At 35.5% G+C, this 26,513-nt stretch overlaps 1 protein-coding gene across 10 annotated transcripts in view; it reads right to left on the bottom strand.

Moving 5' to 3' along the window:
- The window catches only part of PHF14 (PHD finger protein 14), a 222,114-nt gene that overhangs the window by 14,385 nt on the left and 181,216 nt on the right, over positions 1 to 26,513 (bottom strand). For 4 of the 10 annotated variants that reach the window (XR_010406513.1, XR_010406514.1, XM_064575210.1 and 1 more), the window contains one exon: positions 11,827 to 12,028. The exons of the other annotated variants lie outside the window; for them this stretch is intronic. Coding sequence is in view for 2 of the 4 variants with exons in the window: in XM_064575210.1 (XP_064431280.1) it covers positions 11,954 to 12,028 (75 nt within the window). In the remaining 2 variants the exon portion in view is untranslated. Of the gene's footprint in view, positions 1 to 11,826; positions 12,029 to 26,513 lie in introns of those variants that run through there. 10 annotated transcript variants of the gene reach the window in all.

Consider the following 26,513-nt stretch of genomic DNA (forward strand, 5'->3'; position numbering starts at 1 on the left):
AAAGGATATTTAGGTGAACAAAGGGGAAAAAGAGACAATTCAAGATAGCTTTGGCTAAATGCAGGTCTAGAGGTATGGGTGTCTATAAGGAAGTGTGAATCGCCCAGAGCAGGACATAGAACAGAGACAAAACCTTCATTAGATAAAGAGGTGAATTTGAAGACATCAGCTTTTTGAGAGAATGGCCTGAGATAAGGGAAGATAGGTGGCTAAATACAACAAGAGGAGGCTAATAATCCAGAAAGCAGGACCTAGAAGGATATTTAATGATAGGAAAAGAAAATTTGATTATTCTAATAGAGGAAAAACTGACTGACTTGGTCATAGAGAGAGGCAATGAGGGATATTAAAAAACATCTTTGTAAACAAACATCCCAATAGAAAAATGGGCAAAAGATCTGAACAAGCGCTTCAGTAGAGATTATATACAGGTGACAAATAGGCACATGAAAAGGTATTCAACGTTATTGGTCCTTAGGGAGGAGCAAAGTAAAATCACTATGAGATGCCCGTTTAATGGCTAAAAAATCAAAGCAAAACAAAACATAACATACCGAGTGCTGATGAGAATGTGGAGATGTGGAGCAACTGGGACCATCTTATATTGCTGGTGGGAATGTAAAATGTTGCAGTCACTTTGGCAAACACTTTGGTAGCATAGTACAAAGTTAAATAATTATATGCCTACCACATAACCCAGCAATGCCACCTCTAGGCATTTACCCAAGAGAAAGAAAAATTATGTTTTCACAAAGACACAAATGTTTATAGAAACTTTATTCATAATCGCCAAAACCTGGAAACCACTCAGATTTCTCTCAACTGGTGAATGGATAATATGAACTGTGGTCCGTCCGTACAATGAACACTACTCAACAATAAAACAAGAATTAACTCCTGATAGGTGAAATGACACAAATGAACTATTTTAAGTGAAAGAAGCCCCACCCCAAAACTACATGCTGTAGCATCCCATTTTTCTGATATTCTGAAAAAGGCAAAACTGTATGGACAAAAAATAGATTAGTGGTTGCCAGAGGTTAGGGTTGGGGAGGAGACATTGATAGTTGGCTATAAAGGGGCATAAAGTAATTCGGGGATGTGATGAAATTGTTTTCTACCTTAATGGTGATGGTGTTTACATGACTGTATGGTATGTCAGAACACAAAGAACTGCACATTAAAAGTGTGAAATTTACTGTATGTAATGAGGTTTCTGTCTTTTGAGGTTTCTGACAATTGGAGAAGGCATGCTAAGGTCAATAGGAAAGCCTGGTTGGGCAGCAGACAAGCCCGAAAGGAAATAAGGGCAGATTCTGCCTTGGCAGAGTTGAGGCAGCAGAAATACAGACAACTAATATGATCGAGGTGGTGGGGGCTTTTTATTGCTGATCGGTATCCCACTGTATGAATATACAAGAGTTTATTTTGACGTTTGTCAGCTAAGGGATGTTGGAGTTGTTTCCAGATTCAGTGTTGTAGTCTCTATACACATTTGTGTGGCTACTGAAGGATCTGAGCAGAAAAGTCAGGGATCCACAGTCCTAAAATTCAAATCTGATCATGTTATTCCCCTGATTAAAATTCTTCACTGGTTCTTTATTGCCTACAGGAGTGATTCTGTACCATGATCGCACATCAGAATCACCTGGAGTGCCTCAAGATACTGAATGTTTGGCCCACCCCTAGAGATTCTGACTTAATTGATCATTGGATGGGGCTCAAGTGTCAGTTTTCTTTAAAAGCTCTTCATAGGATTTCATTTTTCAAAGCTTAAATCTTTTCCAAATAAAATTATTGAGATATAATGCATGTAACATACAATTCATGGATTTAACGTGTACAATTAAATTGTTTTTAGCATACCCCATTATTGATTTCTTAAATGTGTATTATATCTATAACACAGTTTGCCATTTTTTTAAAATATATTTTTTAAAGATTTTATTTTTAAGTAATCTCTACACCCAACATGGGGCTCAAACTCACAACCCGGAGATCGAGAGTTACATGCTCTACCAACTGGGCCAGCCAGGAGCCCCTAAAATTTGCTATTTTCAAGGGTATAATTCAGTAGCTTTAATTACATTCACAATATTATACAACCATCACCACTGTTTCCTCATCCCTGTATGATTTTAATGTGTCCAATTCTGCAGAATTAAATCCAGCTACCTTTGGAAACTCCCAAAACCTCTCATAAGAATACCTCATTGTTTCTTCCTAGATGTGATTAGGAAGTCCTTATGACTTCCTGCCCTGTTCTCTCTTGGATCCCGACATGCCGAATCATTAATCTTTGAAAACTAATTATCTTTGCATATTCCTATTTCATCTCTCTGAAACGTTATTCCCACTACTACTTTTGATAAAATCCCATGCCTTCAAAGCCAGACTCAGGTATTATTTTTATGGAGTATTTTTTCCACCTCTGGGCTTCTTTAGCTGCTCCCCTCTGTGATCTATAGCACCTTTCATGATCCTCTGTTGGAACACTTACTCATGACAATTTTCTAGGTCTGTTTTTGTCTCTCCCACCAGATTCTCTCCTTCTCCCTCTCTTTCTCTTTCTCTCTCTCAAGTGCTGAACACTCAAATGGTGAAGCTGCAATGTGAACATATAAGTCCATGGGGCAGTTCTTGAAGAACTAGCAAGAAGAGCCACAGACAGTGATATGAGTGAGAAGTAAACTTTTGTTGGTTTAAGGCACTGAGATTTTGGGGACTGTTTCTTCCCACAGCATAGCCTAGACTAGCCTGACTAATACACTCATGAAGAATTCATTCATCATATTCACCAGCTGTAATCTTGTGATATAACTAAATGGAGAATGTGGAACTCCATGGGAAAGAGATCTTGGGTTTGAGGGCAGGTAGAAAAGCTTGATTTTAGAGGATCAAGGAAAGATACAGGTTTAAGGAAAGATCTTGAGCAAAAATGGTTCCCCAGGGAAGATAGACCTGGGCTGCTGGGACAAGGGAAGAAGGAACTCATATATTGGTTGTAGCTAAGGGCACATAAAGCAAACAACCTATTAAAACATTTTTACAGGGGCGCCTGGGTGGCTCAGATGGTTAAGCATCTGCCTTAGGCTCAGGTCATGATCCCAGGGTCCTGGGATCGAGCCCCACATCGGGCTCCTGGCTCAGCAGGGAGCCTGCTTCTCCTTATCCCTCTGCTCTCCCCCTGCTCATGCTCTCTCTCTCTCTCTGTATCTCTGTGTCTCAAATGAATAAATAAAAAATCTTTAAAAAATAAAAAAATAAAAAAAATAAAACATTTTTACATAAGACTGTTCCTGACTTCCAGAATTAGATGTAACCAAATGTAAAATTTCAAATCCCAAATCAATACTTGCCAAAAAGATACAGTGTAAAAAGAGAGAGAGAATCATAACCCTGAAGAGATGTTCCATTTGTTAATTTGATTTTTTACTAACAAGATGCATTTTTGAAGGCATTGCTGAATGCACCAGTTTTGTCCCTTGTTAGTATAATCAGAAGGATGTCTTGGTTCAGTAGTGCTCTGGAGGTTGAAATGTGTTCTCCTTTATGATTTGCAGCTCTGATTAGTTCTATTTTTCTGCCTAAGGTGCAAAAATGCAAAGGTGAATTGAGATTCTGTGTAATTTGTTTCTTACATCATCACCATTAAAAAAAATTCAGACCAAATATTTTCTTTTGAAACTCACTAAAAGTGTGGCCTCAGGTGCGCAAGGCAGAGTATACTGTTGTCCAATCTTCCATAATCATATTAACCTACAGTCTCACATTATTAAAAAACAACAAAATGTACATCTGTCATAGAAAAACATGTATAAATTAAACATATCCAATCAGAAGTAAATTGTTTAGAGGAGAATATATGTTAAAAGGCATTGTAGTCTGGGATCTGCTTTAAAATAATTAGGCAAAAGAGAAAGAGGAAAAAATATATAAAGCAGGGATGGCAAAATCTCAAGGATTGTTGAATCTCAGTTATGAGTAGATTGGGGATTCATTGTAACCTTCTCTCTACTTTTGCATATGTCTGATATTGTTGATGATAATAAATAGTAGAGGGATCATAAACTTACAGATAAAATACCTTCAAATATTTGCACAAATTTAAGGGCACAACTTACAGAATTAGGTTTCTTTTTTTTTTTTTTTTAAGATTTTATTTATTTTTTTGACAGAGAGAGACACAGCGAGAGCGGGAACACAAGTAGGGGGAGTGGGAAAGGGAGAAGCAGGCTTCCCGCAGAGCAGGGAGCCCGATGTGGGACTCGATCCCAGGACCCTGGGATCATGACCTGAGCCGAGGGCAGACGCCCAACAACTGAGCCACCCAGGCGCCCCCAGAATTAGGTTTCTTAATCACAGAATTACATTGTGTTATATCAAAAACTAGTATTTTGCAAACAGTAGGTTTGATTATTTCTTCAGAGCTCTTTCACTATGTTACTTTCACCATGGAACATAGAATGACAGATTCCTGCAATGATTATTACCTCTTTCTGCAGCTATTTAATAAGCTGCCTTTCTCACTGACCTGAAATCTGAATATTCTGAAAGAGTTCATCTGTCTTTAGAAGTAACAGCGATCTTGTGTCACCTTTAGAATTAGACACAATGTTAAGGGCGCCTGGGTGGCTCAGTTGGTTAAGCGACTGCCTTTGGCTCAGGTCATGATCCTGGAGTCCCGGGATCGAGTCCCACATCGGGCTCCCTGCTTGGCAGGGAGTCTGCTTCTCCCTCTGACCCTCCCCCTCTCATGTGCTCTCTCTCATTCTCTCTCTCTCAAATAAATAAATAAAATCTTTAAAAAAAAGAAAGAATTAGACACAATGTTAAAAATGGTAGTTGGAACTGGCATGCATGATGGAGATCCACATTTTCTTCTCCTTACATAACAACAAGGAAAATTATCATCTTCAAACTCACACATACAACATCTGATTCAATTACTGTTTTGTAGAAACCATAACTATTGTTTGTGGCTTGAAACATGGATTTGAAAATAGTGATTTTTATTTTATTCCCATGACAGTATCGGTAGAGTATATCTTATTGTCTAGAGAGATATTTAACATGCTGTAGGTGTAAATGAAAGATAAACTAAGAGACAAAAGTGAACCTTTCAAACATTAATGTGATGTTGGCTGTGTTATGAGGCTGATGATATCAAGTACATAAGAACACATAGGTGTCATGCTGGGAAACCAATGATCTAGCTTTCATCTTGACTGCAGGCAAAGAATATCTCATTAAAGCTATAAATTTCATGAGTCTGTCCCCAAATTTAAAACCCTTAAGGAAAATGGTTTTCATGGTTCAGCAGCTTTAAAGGGTTGTACTTAACTTGGCTTTGTGACAAGGAAATTAATAGTTTTTCTAAAACAAATCGGAATTATGCCATAGTTGCATGTGTTTTCATGCTGTTGCTGGTAGCACTTAACTTCCTCTCTAGATAACAAAACCAGGGACTCCACATTGAATTCACCACAGGGAAACATTTCTTACCTGCTATGTTTTGTTCAGGGGAGTCTGCGATGGGGATGAAATTTGTTCAATCATGGCTAGGTATAAATTGTTTCCTTGAGGCGATATGAAATGGAGTGGGTTTCTAATCAACCTTCACTATTCAGAGTGATTCTTACTTAGCCTACTAGGAGGGGGAGTAGGTTGCTCCAGCCCCACGCAGTGTCAGCAACCAACCGACTGAAATGCATGCAGGCCTCAGGGACCCCAGGTATTGGGAAATAAATGTGAGTGCAATGAACTGAACTTACTTCTTTTTCTCAATGGACTTTGTAATAAATCTTATATAGCCATGTGAGAGGAGCATTTATAAGAAACATTCTGTTTTTGTTTTATATACATTTAACTTAAAGAGCAACCATTTGTCGTATCTGGGGAAAACAAGACAAATCACAACAGAGGTAAGAGTATGGAAATGTCAAATGCCTCTAATGGTTTAAGCTTAAAGGAAAGCCATTAGTGATTTACAGAAAGAATATACAAAACAAGATGAGCAATAAGAATGTAATTATCATTTTCAAAAAAAGTGTTAGAGAAGCAAAACTACCTAGACTCACCTCGTTTCATCTGGATGACCAGAAAGTTACAAATGAAAAACTCTTACACCCTGGAAAGAGCATGTCCTGTGAGGCGTGTGTGGAAGTAAAACTCGGAGACGTTCATGGATGCTTGAAACTCAAAGCATTTCATAGACACTTAAAGTTGGAGCAACTGCATGCACATCTTGCTTCCCCCCCTCACTCAAGCCTTCTGATCCCAAGGGAAAAGGATAGAATTTATCCAGAAGATACAGTTACGATTTTAAAATTTTAGGTTGTGTACTTTCAACTGCAAAGGTCATTCAAAACAAATCATTAAAACAGAACATGGAGTCATTAAGAAGCTTTAACTACATTAAATGTTTTCAAACAAGGCATTTATACTGTTTTTTGAAGGCTGAATTTCTTGAATTTTTTGGTATGTTGTTTAATTTCTTTTTAAATTTTCATTAGCATCTTTTGTAGATAGTGATTACTCCCACTCTTTACACTGTTGTTACAAATCTATTGCACAATATATCCAATTTCCCTGAAAGAAAATCAAGGGATTTTGTGAACCATATACCCTACAGCTTACTGTGACAAATAGTTTCTGAAAAGAATAACCATTATGAAATACAGCTTTTACTTAAAAGAAAAAAAATGCCTCCAGTTTTTGGCTAATTATGAATATTATAAAGTTGTTTAAAATATTCACATAACAAATGTAATCCATGTATGTAACTACATGTAGTTCATGTAACTTACATGTAATTCATGTAAACAAATATTTATGTGGGCATATATTTTCATTTCTCTTATGTAAAAATCTATAGTGGAGGTACAGGGTCACGTATTAAGAGTATGTTTAACTTCATACAAAACTTCCAAACTCCTTTTCAAAGTGTATACTTGCACTGATAATCAGGTGGACTTCAGCTGTCAGTCAGCCTCTTTCCATGGCTACATCATTACTTTCTTAATAGACTCACAAATAAAATGCCCATCCTGAAGGCATGGAGCTATGTATGGACTCAGTTAACATTACCGTTTACTCCTGAAAGGAGATTTGGTTACCACTGCTGAATGCCTGACTTGCCAACAGTAGCAGCCTATCCCCAACTGCTTATTGCGGTATCTCATTATTCTATTGCTGCATACCAATTACCACAAAATTAGCAGCATACCACGACACACGTTTATTATTTCAGAATTTCTATGGGGCATGAGTCTGAACATGGGTTAGTTGAGTCCTCTGTATAAGTTCCAGTTGCTTCATAACCTCATTTCATCAGACTTAAAATTATAGCCCAGGACTATCCAGTAGAAATACAATGGAAACCACATAGACAACTACATTAAAACAGTGGAAATAGTTGAAGTTTATTTAAAAATTCTTTTTAAAGATTTTATTTATTCGTCAAAGAGAGAGAGAGAGAGAGCACAAGCAGGGGGAGAAGCAGGCTCTCCCGCTGAGCAAGGAGATGGATGTGGGATTCGATCCCAGGGCCCTGGGATCATGACCTGAGCCAAAGGTAAACACTTAACTGAGTCACCCAGGAGCCCCTGAAGTTTAATAGTATACTTTATTTAGCCAAATCTATTTAAATTTATTGTCATTTCAGCATGTAATCAGAATAAAATTAATGAGATACTTTATCCTTCTTTCATACTAAGTCACCAAAATCTGGCATGTATTCTTCCAGCATAACTTAATTCAGACTAGCCATATGTGGCTAGTGGTTGCTGTATTGGGCCACATAATTATAGCTATTTTAGTAGGTATATACAGTGGTAATTGTGGTCTTAATTTGCATTTTCCTGATAACTAAATGATGTTGAGTATCTTTTCATATACTTCTTGGTCATTTGTATGTCTTCCTTTGTATAGTATCTGTTCAAATGTCGGCAACAGGTAAATGGATATACAAATTGTGGCATACTCACACAATGAAAAAAAAAAAAGAATACTGATTCATGCAATAACCTGGATGACTCTCAAATATTATGCTGAGTGAACATAGCCAGACATGAAGGAATACATCTGGAGTAATTCCACCTGCATGAAACTTTAGAACAGGCCGACTAATCAAGAAAGGAAGCGGATCAGTGGTTACAATAGGGGTGTGTGAATGATTGCAGAATTGTGTGAGAAAACTTTGTAGAGTGATGGAAATGCTTTGTATCTTGGAGTGGTGATCACATAGATAGATACATTTGCCAAAATTTACTGAGCTGTACATCTAAAAGGGGTGTATGATATTGTATGTAAACTACTCCAGTACAGTTGATTTAAAGAGTAAAAGCAATACGTGTTAGTAGTACTTGCTATGTACTTTGCAGGCCCAGTGCAAAGTAAAACTGTGGGGCCCCTTATTTAAAAAGTATTAAGAATTTTAAGACAGTGACAGCAGAGGGAGTTTGTCTGTTATTGAATTCCTGGTAACAGATGGTGCACGGCATATAGAAGGTTCCAATGCAGTTCTGTTGAATGAATTTAAGATCTTACTGCTCAGCAATTTCCATTTGAGAAAAGCCTAATACTTTTTCCTACTTCTGCTGTTTATTTCATAGACCTGAGGAAAGAGTAGAATTCTGAATGCATTTTTTTTTTAAATGTTGGTCATAAGTATGATAGAGAAAAATACTGAATAAAGTTGTTTTATTTTTAAATTTTCTAGGGACGTGAAGAAATATAGCCCAGTCACTAACATGAAGTGAGAACAATTTGGTTGAGCGGGAGGAGATGAGAGGCATCATAAAGTATAAAGGAATTTTGTCCTTTAAGTATTCTGTATTGTTAGTCACAGGCTGATTTATAGTGGTAGTGTTACACCTAATCTGGGTCAGGAAACAAGCTGAAGTAATGGGGATCTATAGAGATAAAACAGGTACATATAATTATGCAGTGGTTTGTCTTTTTAGAAATCAATTCTAGATCATGTTCCAGTTATTAACATTTCTAATATTTTGTTCCATCATAACTCAGTGTACAGAAGATAAAGCAGAATTCTCATGTTTCAGAGTAGGTGGAATAGTAGTTATAAATATATATGATCCATACTGTCATAGACATTTCACTGGGAGTTTGCTCTAGTGCCTTTTAAGTTAGAGTAGTTATTAACAGAGGCACTTGGACTTACTTAAATAATGTGTTATGGATTGATTGTGTCCCCCCCGCCCCCCCCCCATTCATATGCTGAAGATCTAGCCCCCCAGTATGGCTGTATTTGGAGTCAGGAAGTAATTAGGGTTAAATGAGGTCATAAGGTGAGAATCCTGATGATTAGGATTAGTGTCCTTATAAAGACCAGAGGGCTTGCCTGTTCTCTTGCCTCATGCATGCACCAAGAAGAGCCCGTGTGAGGATGCAGTGAGGCCACCATCTGTAAGCCAGGGGGAGTCCTCACCAGAAACTAAAACCTGGGACTTGCAGCCTCCAGAACTATGAAAAGATAGATCTCTCTTGTTTAAGCCACCTAGTCTGGGGTATTTTGTTATGGCAGCCTGAGCTAATACAATATGTAATATTCTATAAAATATTAAAAAATATAAAATATGCATAATCTGATTCAAATAAAGTGACCAATATGATCAGTTACATAATGTGGGCAGCCTTGTAGGGTGACAACAGGATTTATGTGTATGTATTGATGGCATGAATTTATGGACCCTAAAAATTTGAAAAATTCATATGGTAAATTACCCCTAAAGGAGATTTACAGTGATTCTACTTTATCACTTACTGTCCTAAACCAAGGGGTATGTTTAAAAAAAAATTTTTTTTTTTATCTTGGAGTGGTGATCACATATATACATTTGCCAAAATTTATTGCGCTGTACATCCTTTTTTAAAAGGAAAACTGGGGTTTTAAATGATTAAGGGTATCACTTATATATATATTTAAAATGCCTGTCTGGTGGCTGAGTGTCACTGTGCCTCTCATACTATTGAACAACTTATTTTAGGAATGAAAGTAGTAAGAGATGAGATGGCAGTGTACTAACAATTGAATAAACAGTTTACTGAAAAAAAAATAGCCAAAAAAAGTCATTTTGTTACACTTGTCTCATTGTAATTCAATGTATAAGATAAAGCAGGACTCTCCTGTTTTGGAGCAGGTGGAATGGTAGTTGAAACTGTTTCACTTACTTCACTAAAGCCAAAGTCTTCAAAATAAATTAAGCATGGCTGAGTAGCTGGGGAGGAGAAATAACTAAAGGAGAAGTAGCAAGTGATGAATGAGGTGCTAACAAGCAAGACTGTCCATTTTGGGGGAAGATGGTGGATTAAAAGGGGTATGGTAGTTAATAGGTATTTCCACAATAATTAAATGTGATATTCTGGGGTGAGACTGCTTGGGTTTGAGGTCTTGCTTTGCCAGTTACAAGCTACATAACTTTATTTCCTATCTAAACCTCAGATTGATCGTTGGAAAATGGGAAAATAGTAACCATCTTACATGTTAACAGGGATGATTAGTGGCATAATGTACTGTAAGCATTTAGCACAGTACCTGCAACATAATAAATATAATAAATGCTACCTATGATATGAATCACGTTATCATTGCTTCTTTTCAAAAGTGACCCTACTAATGTAATTCTAATTTATGTCAATTTGGGTATTTTGAAATAGATGGATATCTAACTCAAAAAGAAAAAAATGGGGAAAGATGTCAAATTAATTTTTTATATTTGCTTATTGCCAAGGCCCTCTTTAGCTAACCTGTCTTTCTCAGGCATTTGCCTCAAAGTCTTTGTCCCAAAATTCATCCAAGGAGTCCAACATGTGGGATATGACTATTTTCCTGATATCCACAGTTACATTATTTGAGGCTATATATCAGTGAATTTTCTATCTTACCTACTTGTAGTTTTTCCCATTTCGGTTCACTGCATGGTAACTGTCAGCACGTCCCACTGTCACACCTTTATTGAGCTCGTCAGATGCATGTGATAAAACTATGGCTCCAGGGCAAGTACACATTCTCATGGGGAAGAAGTTGTACGCTGACATTCTCTTACAAGCCCTCCAAAGTTCTGCTTCTCATTTAAGAAACTCTGCCTTAAATAATCCAATAAAGACATCTGCAAAGAGCAAGTAGTTTTGTTGCTCCTGCTATAAGCTGGCAAATGATAGCTAAAGAATTAGAATCAGGGGAAGTAAAACGTCTTGTTATGAGAACTCTCTCTGATAAAGATAGGTATCAAAGGAATTTTAAAAAATTCCTAAGCCAAAGAAATACAGCTGGGAACTGTTCTTGAAACGTCCAGGAAGAGTGTGTAGGGCACAGTAAATAGTAGGTCCTTAGTTGATATTTTATGAATTAAAAATCATGGTACTACTTCTGCTGCAGAGAATATTAAATTATTTTTTTAGCTTTTACCTGCAATCCTAGAGTAGTATGTCATACATAAGTTGATGAAATCACAAAATGGTATTTCATCTTGTGGCACTGTTTGATTTTAAGTGTTTTTGCATGCAAGTGTTCCCTGTTCATTTCTGAACTATGTTGGTTTTTCTCGATATTAATATTTGGAATTCTGTTAAGGCCCCTGAAGAAGACAACAGAGACTATTAAGGGGAAAAACAACTGTCAGAGATTTGTTGTTTAGGTCATCCAGCTGTATTAATACTTACAGATTACAGGTTATAGATAAGAGAAAATTCTGTCTCTATTCTCAGATTTCAGTTCAGAATTAAAAATAGTATTTTAAAGGTCTTTTATGTAAAAGTTTAAATTGCTTTAGAAAACATACAAATTCCAAATGCAAGGTCCTGTTTCATTTTCAACGACTTTATTGAGAACATTTTGCAAATTAGATTTTACAATTTAACATTTTATAATTAGAAATTTTATCTGCTACTACATAAGTTGCAAACTTTTCAAAATACTACAGAAAATCCTTTATTTCTTTGGATTTTTCTGTTCCATGCTGAGCTCCTGAGATATATTTTTTCTTTCAGCTTCATTTTCATCTTCCTGTGAAATAAATTTTAGAAAACATTAAAATATAAACTTTAGGGCATTTTTATCAGCTGTACTTAATACATTTTAATTCTATTCTCTGAAGAATTAGCTATTGTGATTCTGGTAATCCTAGAAAACAATATGGTAAAATTATGTAACATTTAAGTGTTTACAGTGGATTTTCTTTTACACTACACATTGACTGAAGTTTTCTCTATGTTTTTAAAAGCAATTTATTTTATTAATGACCTAAAAATTACTTTTGAAAACACCTGCCCATAAAAAGTGTCCTTTTTAGGAGGTGAATCAGGTATTTTTACTTCACTGTTTGATAAAATATATATTTAACTTCTGAGACACTTTATGGGTTCCAGCATGGTGTTTTTGTCTCATCTAGCACACTTTCTTGACAGGTCTGCCAATTTTCCAATTACTTGTACCACCATATGTTATCTGAAGATCAGTCACCTCTAAAATAGGAAACATGGGCATGTCAGGCTATCGAATGCTTACAACCTTCTACAGTTTCGATTCTAAGTGGTGGCTTCATAATTCACAGCAGGTTCCTGTGGAACATGGTGAATAAATGAAGTGACTTCATAATGTCCATCTCCATAGGAATGAAGTGCATCTTGTGTTCAATATTATGGTGACCTCCAAAGTATAAATAATGAAGAGTCTGGAAAAGTATTTCATCTTAGAATTTGTAACCCATTTCATCATCTATGTTCCTTCAACAATACCAAGTATAAAGCAGTCTTGCTTTCCTAATATTTCTAATTTATGATCTTTCATTTTTATTAACTGAAGTTAAGAAGCATAGTCTCTTCTATTGAATTAAAGCATGAGTAGCAATTTCTTAAGTATCTCTAGACAATACCAGTATCACCAAATACATCGCCCTCTATCTCTGAATCATATAAAACCAAATTCAATTCAATTCAATAATTATTGAGCTCTGCTTAGTAAATTAACGTTAAGTAAACGCAAATCAAGGCATATATATTTGTTTCCCATGAAAAAACCACATCCTTGCCTGTAAACATTAAGGTGGAGAAAGCTTCCTTTATATACTTTGTCTCTCTCAAAGTTCACCACCATCCGTGATTTAGACTTTGTCAACACCATAAAAGTGGAGAAATTATCAATATTATCATCCAACTTGGGCCATTTATAAATATGTGGCATACAAGAGATGGGGTTTTGAATATCATTTGGCAATGAAATTTTAACATCTTTTTCTAAGTATAATAGCCACTGTATGTTGTTTAATTTTTTTTTTTTCCACTTTATCTCTAATTGAACAGAGATATTATGTTCGATTGACTCTTGAACAGATAGTTTCCACTTTTGGACAAGAGTTTCTAGAGATTACATTTTGATTAGATCCCAATAAAAACCAAATCTTGCTCTATTCTTTCCACTGTCTTCTTTGGGTGAGACACTGACAGGAAGTGTTAAATTAGCAGGTAAAGGTGGCAAGAATTTTTTGCTAGGTAGCACTGAATTTATATGTTCCTCAAGGCAGGGCTTTATTTTTTTATATTATACTCTTACCGTCAACAGGGCACATTTAGTATATAGTTGGAGTACAATAAATGATTTCTGAATTATGTGGAACAGTGGAATAAAAAACAAATAAAAGAGAAGTCTGCCTAAACTAATGTTAACTTGGAAAAGCATAATATTCTTCCTTATCCAAGAGTCACACTTCTAAAAATCTTACAATTTCCAGGACAGTACTAAAAACAAGAATGTTTGAAGCAACATTAGCCAAAATGGCCATTATCAAGCTCATATCCTTTAATTTGAAGGACAGGATTGGAACCTTTATCATGTGGACAGCTTAAGTTCCCACACTGATATGACGTACTGGTTTAATGAGCTTGGTTATCTCACTTTCCCCAACAGCCTTCAATAATACTCCAAGTCAAAATGGAAATGTAAAGGCTTAATAATAATAGGAAGCATCTATAAACTTTACTTTCATATTTAACTAAAATTCTTGTAATGCCAGTCTTTTTGTTGAATTTTTCTTAGCAATAAAGTATATACAGTTGACCCTTGAACAACACAGGTTTGAACTATGCAGGTCCACTTATACACAGGTATTTTTCAATAAATACAGTACAGTACTGTAAATGTATTTTCTCTTCCTTCCGATTTTCTCAACATCTCTAGCTTACTTTATAAGAATATAGTATACCATACGCATAACAAAATATGTGTTAATCAACTCTTTGTTACCACTAAGGCTTCTGGTCAGTGGTAGGCTGTTAGTTAAATTTTGGGTGAGTCAAAAGTCACATGCAGGTTGTTGGCACCCCTAACCCCACTGCATTATTCAAGGTTCAACTGCTTAGTTTATAAATGAGTGTCTCTTGTAACATTGCCTCCTGTTCAGGACAGGTGAAGAACTGTTCCACATTTTTCTTTATGCTGAAGACATGTCTTACAATATATTGCCTTTCTATGCCTTTAAACCATTCCCATAGGTAATAAGATCCAATCCCTTTTTTCCTTTGTACAAGGATAACTGTGATTTGGATGAGGAAAAGGATTATGAAGGGGAGGAAAAGGCATTTAACCCTAACTGCTAGAGTATAACACACTGTAATTGCTATCATAGAACATCATCAGAAAAATGAAAATAACAGTAACAGATTTTATCATTATAAATAAAAACATTAGAATTAGACACAATAAAGCTCCAGAAAGGATTTTAGAGGTTGCTTTGCTTTTGTTTTGTTTTTTGGTTTTTTTGGAAGTGCTAATTTGTGTTTCTAACATTACAGGTCAATTTGTATAAGAATTTTATAAGCAATTAAGATTAATAAAATCATTAAAATAGCTCAGACAGCAAATCAAATATTGACAAATGATTGCATAATGAATGAAACTGCAAAGAAAGGAAACTTTTATCAATTTCTTCACTACTAGATATTAAGGGCAGGAAAAAATTTCTTCTGATAAATGGCAGGTTTTTGTTACTCTTTGCTGAGATAAGACATCTGTTTTTTTCCCAGTGAAAGAAGACCCTTGCTACATGGATCATTTTCTTACTGGCAGTCCTGACAATTTTGACATTTGTTTCATGAAGTGTTCTGAAGCAGCCAGCAAGAAAATGTACCCTTTGGGGCCACTGGAAAGTGTAGACAGGCTTACCTCTTAACTTTGAAGCTTGTTAATTCATACTCCAGAAAACATGTTGTTTGTAACAATCTTGCAGACCTGCTAGTTACATGTGGAATTTCAAGAATACCCACTCACATAACAACTACTCATAACTCCAAATAACTAAGGTGGTTCTTTAGCCTTCTTGCTCTTTTGACACTGACAGCATTCTTGTAGTAAGGACAAGGACATTTCTAGGCATATATAGACCATGGGATTATGGTCTAATGGCTCTAGGTGGCAACGTAAGACTGAAAGAGTTATTCTAACAGAGAAATCAGTAAAAACACTGCCATTCTTATCTAAACTAAATCCCTCTTATCAATGAATAAAGCTTGCAAGATTTTGCTTAAATGCTATTCAAGCTTCCCCCATCAATTGGAACAGAGGCGCTCTCAATTTTCCTTATTTACAAAATTGCCTTAGTTCTCGTAATAGTTCAAAGAACTGATGCCAATTAATCAAATCTATCCATCCTGCTTTCCCCTTTTCTTAGGAGATAACTAACTCCAAATAAAGGGCAATTATTTTAGCAGCTGGAGTTTCTACTGCTTATGTAATATTTGGACTCAAATTAGTCTGAGTACAGATGACTCTGCCTTTACCCTAGAGACAGCCAAATTAAATGACTTCTTTTAAAGTAATATTATACAAGGGGACAACTTTCCCCATTGATTCTTTATACATTTAAAGATGACTTTGAATACCTTTATAGCGCAGATAGCTGTCAGATACCGCCGTACCCAAGTGATCAAGGTTTACATCACTAGCAATATATATTAACACTAACCTTTTGCTATGATATACTAAAAAGGGCACAACTCTGGTCTGTGGTATCTTTCCTAAAAATGCATAACCTCAGTCTAATCATGAGAAAACACCACATAAACACTCTATAAAATAATCGAACAGTAGTCTTCAAAACTGTCAAGGTCATGAAAGAAAATACAAAGCTCGGACTATCACAGATGGGAGAAGACTAAGGGAACACAAGGACTAAAGACAGTGGTGGGATCCTGCACCATAAAAAGGATATTAGTGGGAAAACTGGCAAAATTTAAATATGGTCTATGCACTAGTAAATAGTATTGTCTTGTTGTTAATTTCCTGGTTTCAGTAATTTACTTTGGTTAGAGCGGTTGGTAACACTACAGCAAGCTGGATGCAGGGCAAATGGCAATTATCTGTGTATTTTCTGCAATTTTTCTCTAAGTCTAAAGTTATTTCAAAATAAGATAAAAAAATGGCAACTCAATGAAAGTTTTCTAAACCCAAAATAAGTATCATGTATGTGCAAAGATTTTATGTGGAAAAAAATTTCAAGGCACCTATAGCTGCCTACACTGAAAATATACAACTAAGAGTTTGCCTTTCATTGTTCTACTTACAATTCCTTTTGTAAGTATCTCTAATGTTCATAATGGTGTTCTTAATTTTTATTCCCTTGTTTCATGTGTTTTCTTACTTTTCCACTCTGAGCATGGATTATTTTTACAAACAGAGAATATAAGCTTTCTTTTAATAAATCCCTCTATAATCTGGCCATTTGAACTATTTCCAGAAATAAGTAAGCATAATGGAGGTCAATGTTTACAAAGAGAATGGTTTCAGTTGTTTTTACTTCACTAAATTTGCTATTCATACCAGACAGATACATGGTAGTAGAACAATAAAATGAAGCCAGAAGGTGCAGCTAAGCACTAACTTATTTCCATTTTCATATATAATCTTTAGATTTTAAATATTCCTTTGGCCAGAGAAGAATTATTGTAGTTAGATTCAAATTAATAGTCAAAATTATCTGTATGCTTATGTTAATATACGTAAGCATAGAGATAATAAGCATATATATATATATATATAGCTATGTTAATAAGCATATATATAGCTATGTTTATATCTATCTATCTATCTCCTGGCAAAAAACTATGTACACCTAACCTGTTATGTTAGTTATAGAATAGTAGGTGTTGAAAAGCAATATATACTGTTCAAATCCTGTGGTCAAAAACTTTTTTATTCACTTAAAGCATATTCCAGATATAATTCTCAACAGCATTTAAGATTGTGGTTTTAATACAGAAAATATGCCAGTGATGCACAATGAGGAAAAAATTTATCTTAATAACTGGAAAATACTGATGATAATGAAAATGTTTTAGGCAAAATGGGCATGCTGCATGCTTCAGACTAAAATTAATTAGAGTTTTTAATGTTTTACAATTCCACCATAATTCTTTAAATGGTGCATTTACTTCATAGTAATAAACACTTGGATCATTAAGTAAAGTGCAAGATGTGTGTGATGTGCTACATTTAACAACCCTTGGCTTTTTTTTCTGTACTTCTGCATTCAGTTTTCCAATGCATTGAATAAGCAATTGAAGGCCACAGTTAAATTTCCTGACTTTGCATATTTGAGATTATTTCATTTAATACAAAAGGCAATTAATCTACCACTTTACAACTGAATTCCAACCTTAGTGGTCCATGATAGATACTGAAATGAGCTTACAAGAAATGCTTAATTAAATATACTGTAAAAAGCATACGATGGGTTTTTTTCTTAAGACAGAAGTTGCATATTTAATTAGAAAGTCTAGGCTGTGTTATAAAATTAAAGTAACTTGGGAGGTTCTTAGTAAACCTAGCTCAAACACTTATGTCATTACACAGAATGGAGCTATTTTGTAAATTTCTACCTTTTCTCTCTACTTAAATTCAAACAAGAAATCATAAAGGAAATTGCCCTTTATTTAAAATTATAAAATCATACCCTTTATTTTAATAGCAAGTAAGATTGATAAAAGGGCAGTATATCTAATTTCATGTATAAGAATATATGCACAGTTCTATTTCATTTGTTGGGCCCTTATCTCCAATGTGTGATTTTGGAGCAGATTTAGTGGAGTAGGTTTGCTTTTCTAAGTCTTTAGTTCCTCTTGTCACTTTTTACTTGATGGTTGCTTCTGGCAGCATGGAAATGGGAAAGTTAAAAAATAAAACACTGCATTTCCCATATATAATTTGGAAATCTCTCTGGAAAGAAAGGCCCTAAGGACTGGCACAACCATCTAGAGAAGGGTGTATTTATAGTAAAGGAAATGAAGATCAGTGAGTGGAAGGTGAGACTTGGGCAAAATAAGTAGGATAAAAGAAAGGAAATGAAATGAGTGACGAATGGTAAATGTGAGCTAGGGTAGACTCTTAAGCATAAACCCAATTCTATAAGCTTGTATCCTTGTATCTTCCCATAAACATCAGAAAAAAGCACAACTTCCATAAATTGAATTTTTGGGTATTTCAGATATGTTTAAGATATTTCTAGGGCTAAGAATACACTATTCTCTACAGGTGGAACTTATGGTCTTGAAGATAAAAAAAAATTCTCCTTCTCTAGTAGAAGTCTAATATTTGGGAAACGAACATAGAAGTGTATACTAGATTCTGTATTAGAAGCCCCTACCTTGATAACTCACCTTCATTTATAACATTATTGCTTTATTTATTGATTGACTTATTTATTTTGAAAGAGAGAGAGAGCACATGTGCGAGCAGGGGGAGGGGCAGGGGGAGAAAGAGAGAGATTCTGAAGCAGACTCCCTACTGAGCATGGAGCCCAACACGGGACTTGATCTCAGGACTGAGATCATGACCCAGGCCAAAATCAAGAGTTGGCACTCAACCAACTGAGTCACCCAGGTGCCCCCTTTTTTGCTTTAAAAGATATTACTTGGTTTGAAGGATTTAGGTTGGTAAGTTGGAATGTAGTCAGGAATGATTATAGAAAAAAATAAAAACAGAACACCTCAAATTCTATAATGGGCCAACATAAATATATTTTAAGTGAGGACAGCACAAATCCTATATATACATTTTTCCATGTTTTTCCGTGTAGTACATTATTTGTTTATTTGTTTTTATTTACTTATTTTAACTGAAGCATTGTTGACATAGTATTTGTTTCAGTTGTACAACATAGTGATTTGGTAATTATATACATTACCCAGTGCTCACCATAATAAGTATAGTTACCATCTGTCACCATACAAAGTTACTAAAATACCTACTATATTCCCTATTCTGTAATTTTCATCCCCATTACTTATTTTATAACAGAAACTTTGCACCTCTTTGTCCCCTTCACCTATTTTGTCATTCCCCTACACCCCTCCCCTCTGGCAGTTATCAGTTTGTTCTGTTTAGGAGTCTGTTTGAATTTTTTGTGTGTTCATCTGTTGTTTTTTAGTTTCTACAAAGAAGTAATATCATAATGGTATTTATCTTTCACTGTCTGACTTAGCATAATACCCTCTAGGTCCATCCATGTTATTACAAGAGACAAAACTTCATTCCTTTCTTATGACTGGGTAATATTCCACTGTGTATGTATACCACAACTTCTTTATCCATTCAGCTATCCAGGGACAGTAAGGCTGCCTCCATATCTTGGCTATTGTAAATAATGCTGCAATAAATATAGAGATACATGTATCTTTTTAAATTCTTTTCTTTATGTAAATACCCAGAAGTAGAATTACTGTGTTGTATGGTTTTTCTATTTTTAACTTTCGGAGGAAACTCCATACTCTTTTCCATAGTGGCTGCACCAATTTACATTCCCAACAACAGTGTACCGGTTCCTTTTTCTTCACATCCTTGCCAACTCTTATTTGTCTTTTTGATAGCTGGTGGTATCTCTTTGTGGTTTTGATTAGCATTTCCCTGATGATCAGTGATGTTGAGCATCTTTTCATGTATCTATTGGCCATCTGTATATCTTCTTTGGTAAAATGTCTATTCAGGTCCTCTGCCCATTTCTTATGGATTTTTTGTTTTTGTTTTTAGTACTGAGTATGTATACATATATTTTTTTTTAACCCCTTATCGTTTGCAAATATCTTCTCCCATTCAGTAAGTTGTCTTTGTTGATTGTTTCCTTTGTTGTGCAAACTATTTTTATTTTGATGCAGTCCCAATAGTTTATTTTTCCTTTAGTTTCCCTTGCCTTGGGAGACCTATCTAGAAAAATGTTGCTACGGCTTATATCTGAGAAATTACTGCCTGTGCTCTCTTCTAGAATTTTTATGGTTTCAGGTCTCACATTTAGGTCTTTAATCCATTTTGAGTTTATTCTTTTATATGATGTAAGAAAGTGGTCCAGTTTCATTCTTTTCCATGTAGCTGTCCAGTCTTCCCAACACTGTTCGTTGAAGAGACTGTTTTTCCCAAGCATATTCTTGCTTCCTTTGTTGAAGACTAACCATATAGTCGTGGATTTATTTCTGGGCTCTCTATTCTGTTCCATTGATTTGTGTGTCTATGTCTGTGCCAGTACTATACTGTTTTGATTACTATAGCTTTGTAGTATAATTTGAATCGTGGGGTTGTGATACCTCCACCTCTATTCTTTCTTAAGACTGCTTTGGCTACTTTTTTTAATTTTTTATTTATTTTATAGATTTTATTTATTTTTGAGAGAGCAAGCGAGCAGGAGTGGGGGGGGGGCAGAGGGAGAAGCAGGCCTCCCACCGAGCAGGGAGCCCAATGTGGAACTCGATCCCAGGACCCCAGGATCATGACCTGAGCTGAAGGAAGACACTTAACCAACTGAGCCACCCAGGTGTCCCTGCTTTGGCTATTTGAAGGCTTTTGTGGTCTCATATAGATTTTTAGGATTATTTGTTCTACTTCTGTGAAAAATACTATTGGTATTTTGATATAGATTGTATCTGTAGGTTGCTTTGGGTAGGATGGACATTTTAACATTAATTCTTCCAACCAATGACCATGGTATATCTTTCCATTTGTGTCATCTTCAATTTCTTTCATCAATATGTTATAGTTTTCTAAGTATAGGTCTTTTACCTTTTTGGGGTTTTTTTGTTGTTGTTCAGTTTATTCCTAGGTATTTTATTGTGTTTGATGCAATTATGAATGGGACTGTTTTCTTAATCTCTCCTTCTGCTAATTTGTTACTAGTTTATGAAAACAACAGATTTCTGTATATTAGTTTTATATTCTGCACCTTTACTGAATTCATTTATTAGTTCTAAGAGTTTTTTGGTGGAGTCTTTCGGGTTTTCTATATATAGTATCAGGTCATCTGTAAATGTGAGTGCCTTTAATTGGATGCCTTTTATTTCTTTTTTCATCATATAGCTGTGGCTAGGATTTCCAGTACTATGTTGCATAAAGTGCTAAGGGTAGACATCCTTGTCTTGTTCCTGATCTTAAGAGGAAAAGCTTTCAGCTTTTCACCGTTGAGTATGATATTAGCTGTGGACCTGTCATATACAGCCTTTATTATGTTGAGGTATGTTCCAATTATCCCTACTTTGTTGAGGTTTTTTCATGAGTGGATGTTGCATTTTGTCAAATACTTTTTCTGCATCTGTTGAGATAATCATGTGATTTTTATAGCACATTTAACAAAATTAAGGATATAATGTTGATTGAACCATCCTTGCATCCCTGAAATGAATCCCATTTGATATTGGTAAATGATCCTTTTAGTGTATTTTTGAATCTATGTCCATCAGGGATATTGGTCTGTAATTTTCTTTTTTTGTAGTGTCTTTGTCTGGTTTTAATCAATGTAATGCTGGCATCATAGAGGAATCTGGAAGCATTCCTTCCCCTTCTGATTTTTGGAATAGTTTGAGAAGAATAGGTATTAATTCTACTTTGATATTTGGTAGAATTCACCTATAAAGCCGTTTGATCCTGCACTTTTGTTTGTTGGGAGTTTTTGATTACAGATTCAATTCTATTACCAGTAATCAGTCTGTGCAGATTTTCTCTTTCTTTCTGATCCACTCTTGAAAGACTACATTTGCAGGGATTTACCCATTTCTTCTACTTTGTCCAATTCATTGGCATATCATTTTTCATGGTAGTCTTTTGTAATCCTTTGTATTTCTATGGAGTTGGTTGCAACTTCTCTTTCATTTCAGATTTTGAGTCCTCTCTTTTCTTGATGAGTCTGGCTAAAAGTTTATCAATTTTTGTTATCTTTTCAAAGAATTAGCCCTTAGTTTCATTGATTTTTTTTCTATTGTTTTTAGTCTCTCATTTATTTCTGCTCTAATCGTTATTATTTCCTTCCTTCTACTAAGTTTGGGCTTATGTAATCTTTTCCTAGTTCCTTATTATGGCGTAAAGTTAGGTTGTTTATTTAAGATTCTTCTCGTTTCTTGAGGTAGGCCTTTATCACTCAACTTTCCTCTTAGAACTGCTTTCACTGCATCCCAAAGATTTTAAACCATTAGGTTTCTTTTTTCATTTGTCTTCAGGTTATTTTTAATTTCCTCTTTGATTCTCCATTGATCCATTAACTATTTAGTGTTGTTCTAGAGATCACTTAACCTATCCTCATTTTTAAAAATTCTTTTTTTTTTTGCTGTTCAAGCTTGGTTGCTTTCCATTACACTGTCTTCCAGATTGCTGATCTATTCTGTATCCTCTAATCATCTGTTGATTCCCTCTAGTATATTTTTCATTTCAGTATTGTATTCTTCAGCTCTGTATATATATACATTTTCTTTCTCTTTGTTGAAGTTCTGAGTTCATCCACTTTTCTCTCAAGTCTGGTGAGTGTCTTTATGACCACTACTTTGAACTCTTTATTAGGCAGTTTATTTATCTCCATTTCTTTTAGCTCTTTTCTGGGGTTTTTGTCTTGTTCTTTCATTTGGAACATATTCCTCTGTCTCCTCATTTTGTCAGACTCTCTGAGTTTGTTTCTATCTATTAGGTAGGTCAGCTACATCTCCTGGTCTCAAAAGTAGTGGCCTTATGTAGAAGGCATCCTGAGATGCCCAGTAGCATAGCTCCTTCTGGTCACTAAAGCCAGGTGCTCCAGGGGTGTCCCCTGTGTGGGCTGCATATGCCCTCCTGTTGTGGCTGGGGCAGGAATGGGTACGCTGCTGGGCAGGACTTGCTTGCAGCCCAGCTGTCAGCAATGACCAGCTGCAACTACTGTGGGCACACTGGTAAGGAGGGCTTGCCCTGAGCATGGCTGGATGAGAGGCCTGACCGAAGCCACTATGGTGCACTGGTGAGCAGGGCTTGCCCTCAGCCTGCTTTTCCGCAGTGACCAGCTGTGACTATGTGGGTACACTGGTGGGCATGGCTTCACCATGCAACTGGCTGAGAGAACCAGCTAAACAACTCTGAGTGTGCTGCTGAGTGGGGCTATCTTCCCCTCTCCCTAGGGCGGGAGCTGCTTGGGATGAGTGCTGGTCCAGGACAGGGGTGGCAGAGCAGTAGTTGCTGTGGGGGGAATGCTGGTCCCAGATGAGGCTGCCTGCTGGGTGTGGCGGGGTGCAAGACACTTTGGAGGAGTACCTGCCAGGGTGGGTAGGGCGGGTCCATAGGGGGAAGGTTGGGGTGGGGCAGTGGGCCTATCAAGGTAGAGGTTGTCAGAACTGGCCCCCACAAGCCTCTGGCCATCTAGGCTGATGGGGAGTAAGTAAATGGTGCCCACCAACCATTCTGTTCCTGGAAAAAGCTCCCACAGATCCCTGCCTCTCTGGTACCCATTTAGTCAATAAATTCTCATATATAATCCAGGTGCTTTTCAAACTGCTACTTCTGTGCTGGGTCTTGAACTCAGTGATATAGCATGCTAACCTTTTAAGAACTGTGACTCAAGTTTCTTATAAGCCCTCTGGCTCTCCTGGAGTTAAGTCCTACTGATTTTCAAAGACCTTATGAGGGCTTGTCTTCCCAGTGCAGGTCCCTAGGAATGGGGGTGCCTGATGTGGGCCTTGATCCCCCCCAGTCTTCTGTGCCTGTGATATTCCTCTCACTTGTGGGTTGCCACCCTGGTGGTTTTTGGGTTCTGACCATGTCTCTGTATCTCCAGCACTTCTCAATGTGGCCTTCTCTTTATGTCTTTAGCTGTGGAAGATCTGTTCTGCCAGTCTTCAGGTCGTTTTCAGAGTGTGTTGCATTACATGTAGTTGTTTCCTTAGTGTATCCATAGTGAACTCAGGATCCTCCTACTCTGCCAAATTTCTACCCTCCAGGTAGAACATTCACAAGTTCAGTATATATTAAAGTTTATAATATACTAAGATATATTTAAAGAGGTTCTTTAGAAAATATTTTTTATATAAATTGTCTACTATTCACTAAATGTAATATTTCAAAAATCCCAAAGGTGCTAATATTTAAATACACTACCTATAAATTTCTACTTTCCCCACAGATACTCAAAGAGAAGAGACATTTCTAAATTTATACTGTTTTACTTTTTACCCTAAATATAACACATACCCTAAATATAACACATTTAAATTCCCAGGGGTTTAAAAAAATTCTATCAAATTAAAATGAGATAAAAATAGTGTCTAAAAATGTTGAAATATGCAAGATAGGAGATACGGTGATCACCAAAGTATAGTAGTCAAGAGATTTCCATGTTGGATTAAAAAAAAAAAGTGATTGGCTCATTAAAATTTTCACAGATACATGCATTGTTTACTATGACCAGAAATGATTCAGTAATAACTGAGTTTGTTATAAAAGCTGGAAAATACTTATATGTAGCATATTTATTTATTCATTAACAGAAACAATAACCATGATACTGGAATTGGCCACTACAAGAGTGTCTTCTTTAACAGGGTGTGACATCATTTTGTTTATCCTTCACAATACAATGAGGAGTTTAATGCAACACAGATTTTAAAAGACACTTTATAAAAAGAAAATTTTTTTTTTTGCTTAGTAAGGCCCTAAGGTTACTTTTTGCCAAAACTAACTTCTATACTGCCATTAGAAAAATCTCTGGCCATTTTAATTGAAACCATAATAAAAAGAGAGGGAGAGAGAAAGAAAGAATATACATTTTATATTTCCTTTGCTGAATTCTGACATTCTAAAGAAAGGATAGTTATAGCTCATATGTATCAAATCACTGTCAAAGAAACAAATAGAATTTACATAAATGGCAATGTTACAACCTTAATATTACTTTAAAGCTACATAGAAGACATTCAAAAAGTAAAAGGTACCAGAAACTCCCTTAATGAAAATTATATTATCTACATAATTTGCTGTTATTTACAAAACTTGATTTCACCGAATGGAATTTATCAAAGTGAAAACTATAGTTTGCATTAAGATAAAAAAATAAGCTGACAGTATTTCACTAATTAAAATTCTTTTAATGTTACTGTTTCTGAGGCTAGATAATGTAAATGTTTTAAACTGACAATTTTTAGACTAAGAAATAATTTCATATCTAAGTATTAAAATGTCTAGATAGTAGACCTGCAGTTAGTTGTTTTAAATATATAATGTCCTTGTTAAGCAGGAAGTTGGTGAAGTATTTATCTCAAAAGCGACATCAAATTCAAAGATGGACTTGAGGTTAATTTGTAAAACAACTATGTTATGTATGGGACATCTCTTAACTCACTTCAGTTCTCCTCAGGGTAATTAAGTCCCAGAATATTAAAGCTGAAAGATTATTAAATCTTATCTAATCCCCCATTATACATATACATATATATATATATATATATATATATATATATATATATATACACACACACACACACACACATATATATATATGTATATGAAAATACTGAGCACTAGATAGAAAAATACATGAAACCAATTTCTTCACTAGGTTTTCTAGTGATTTAAAACAACTCCCCAAACTGTCTTCCAAACTCAAATGATTTAAAACTACATTGTTAAAAGAAAAACAATAATTTTACAATGGAGAAACCTGACAAACACTAACTTAACTTGAGTGAGCAAGGTTAACCTCACTAGTAATAAACATTGACATCCTATTTTCTGTCAGGAGGTGAAGGAGCATCACCTCTGGTCTGTGGTAGCTTCAATCTAATCATAATACCAGACAAACCCAAATTGAAGGATATCCTACAAAATAAATGAATAATACTCTTCAAAAGTGTCAAGATTTTGAAAGCAAGGAGAGAGTGAGTAATTGCCACAAACTGGAGGATCCATGACAAAATGAAATAGGGGATTCTGGACCCGAAAAAGGGACATTAGTGGCAAACCTGGTAAAATCCAAATAAATTGTATAGTTTACTTAAAACTACTATAATACTAGGGTTTAGGTTTGATAATTGTCCTATGTTCATTTAAGATGTTAACTTGAAGCTGGATACTGCATACTCTCCATACAATTTTTACAACTCTTAAAATCTAAAGTTATCTCAACACAAAAAGCAAAAGCAGATAAGCAAATAAACAAAATCTTTCTTAGGATGATTTAGAAATAAGTGTACTTTGGTTTAAATACTGTGAAGTTTCTCACCAAAGTAGTATGCAA

The sequence above is a fragment of the Mirounga angustirostris genome, unplaced genomic scaffold (assembly GCF_029215605.1).
Source record: "Mirounga angustirostris isolate CCGP_5_RB_7025 unplaced genomic scaffold, mMirAng1.0.hap1 SCAF_12, whole genome shotgun sequence".
NCBI lineage: Eukaryota > Metazoa > Chordata > Mammalia > Carnivora > Phocidae > Mirounga > Mirounga angustirostris.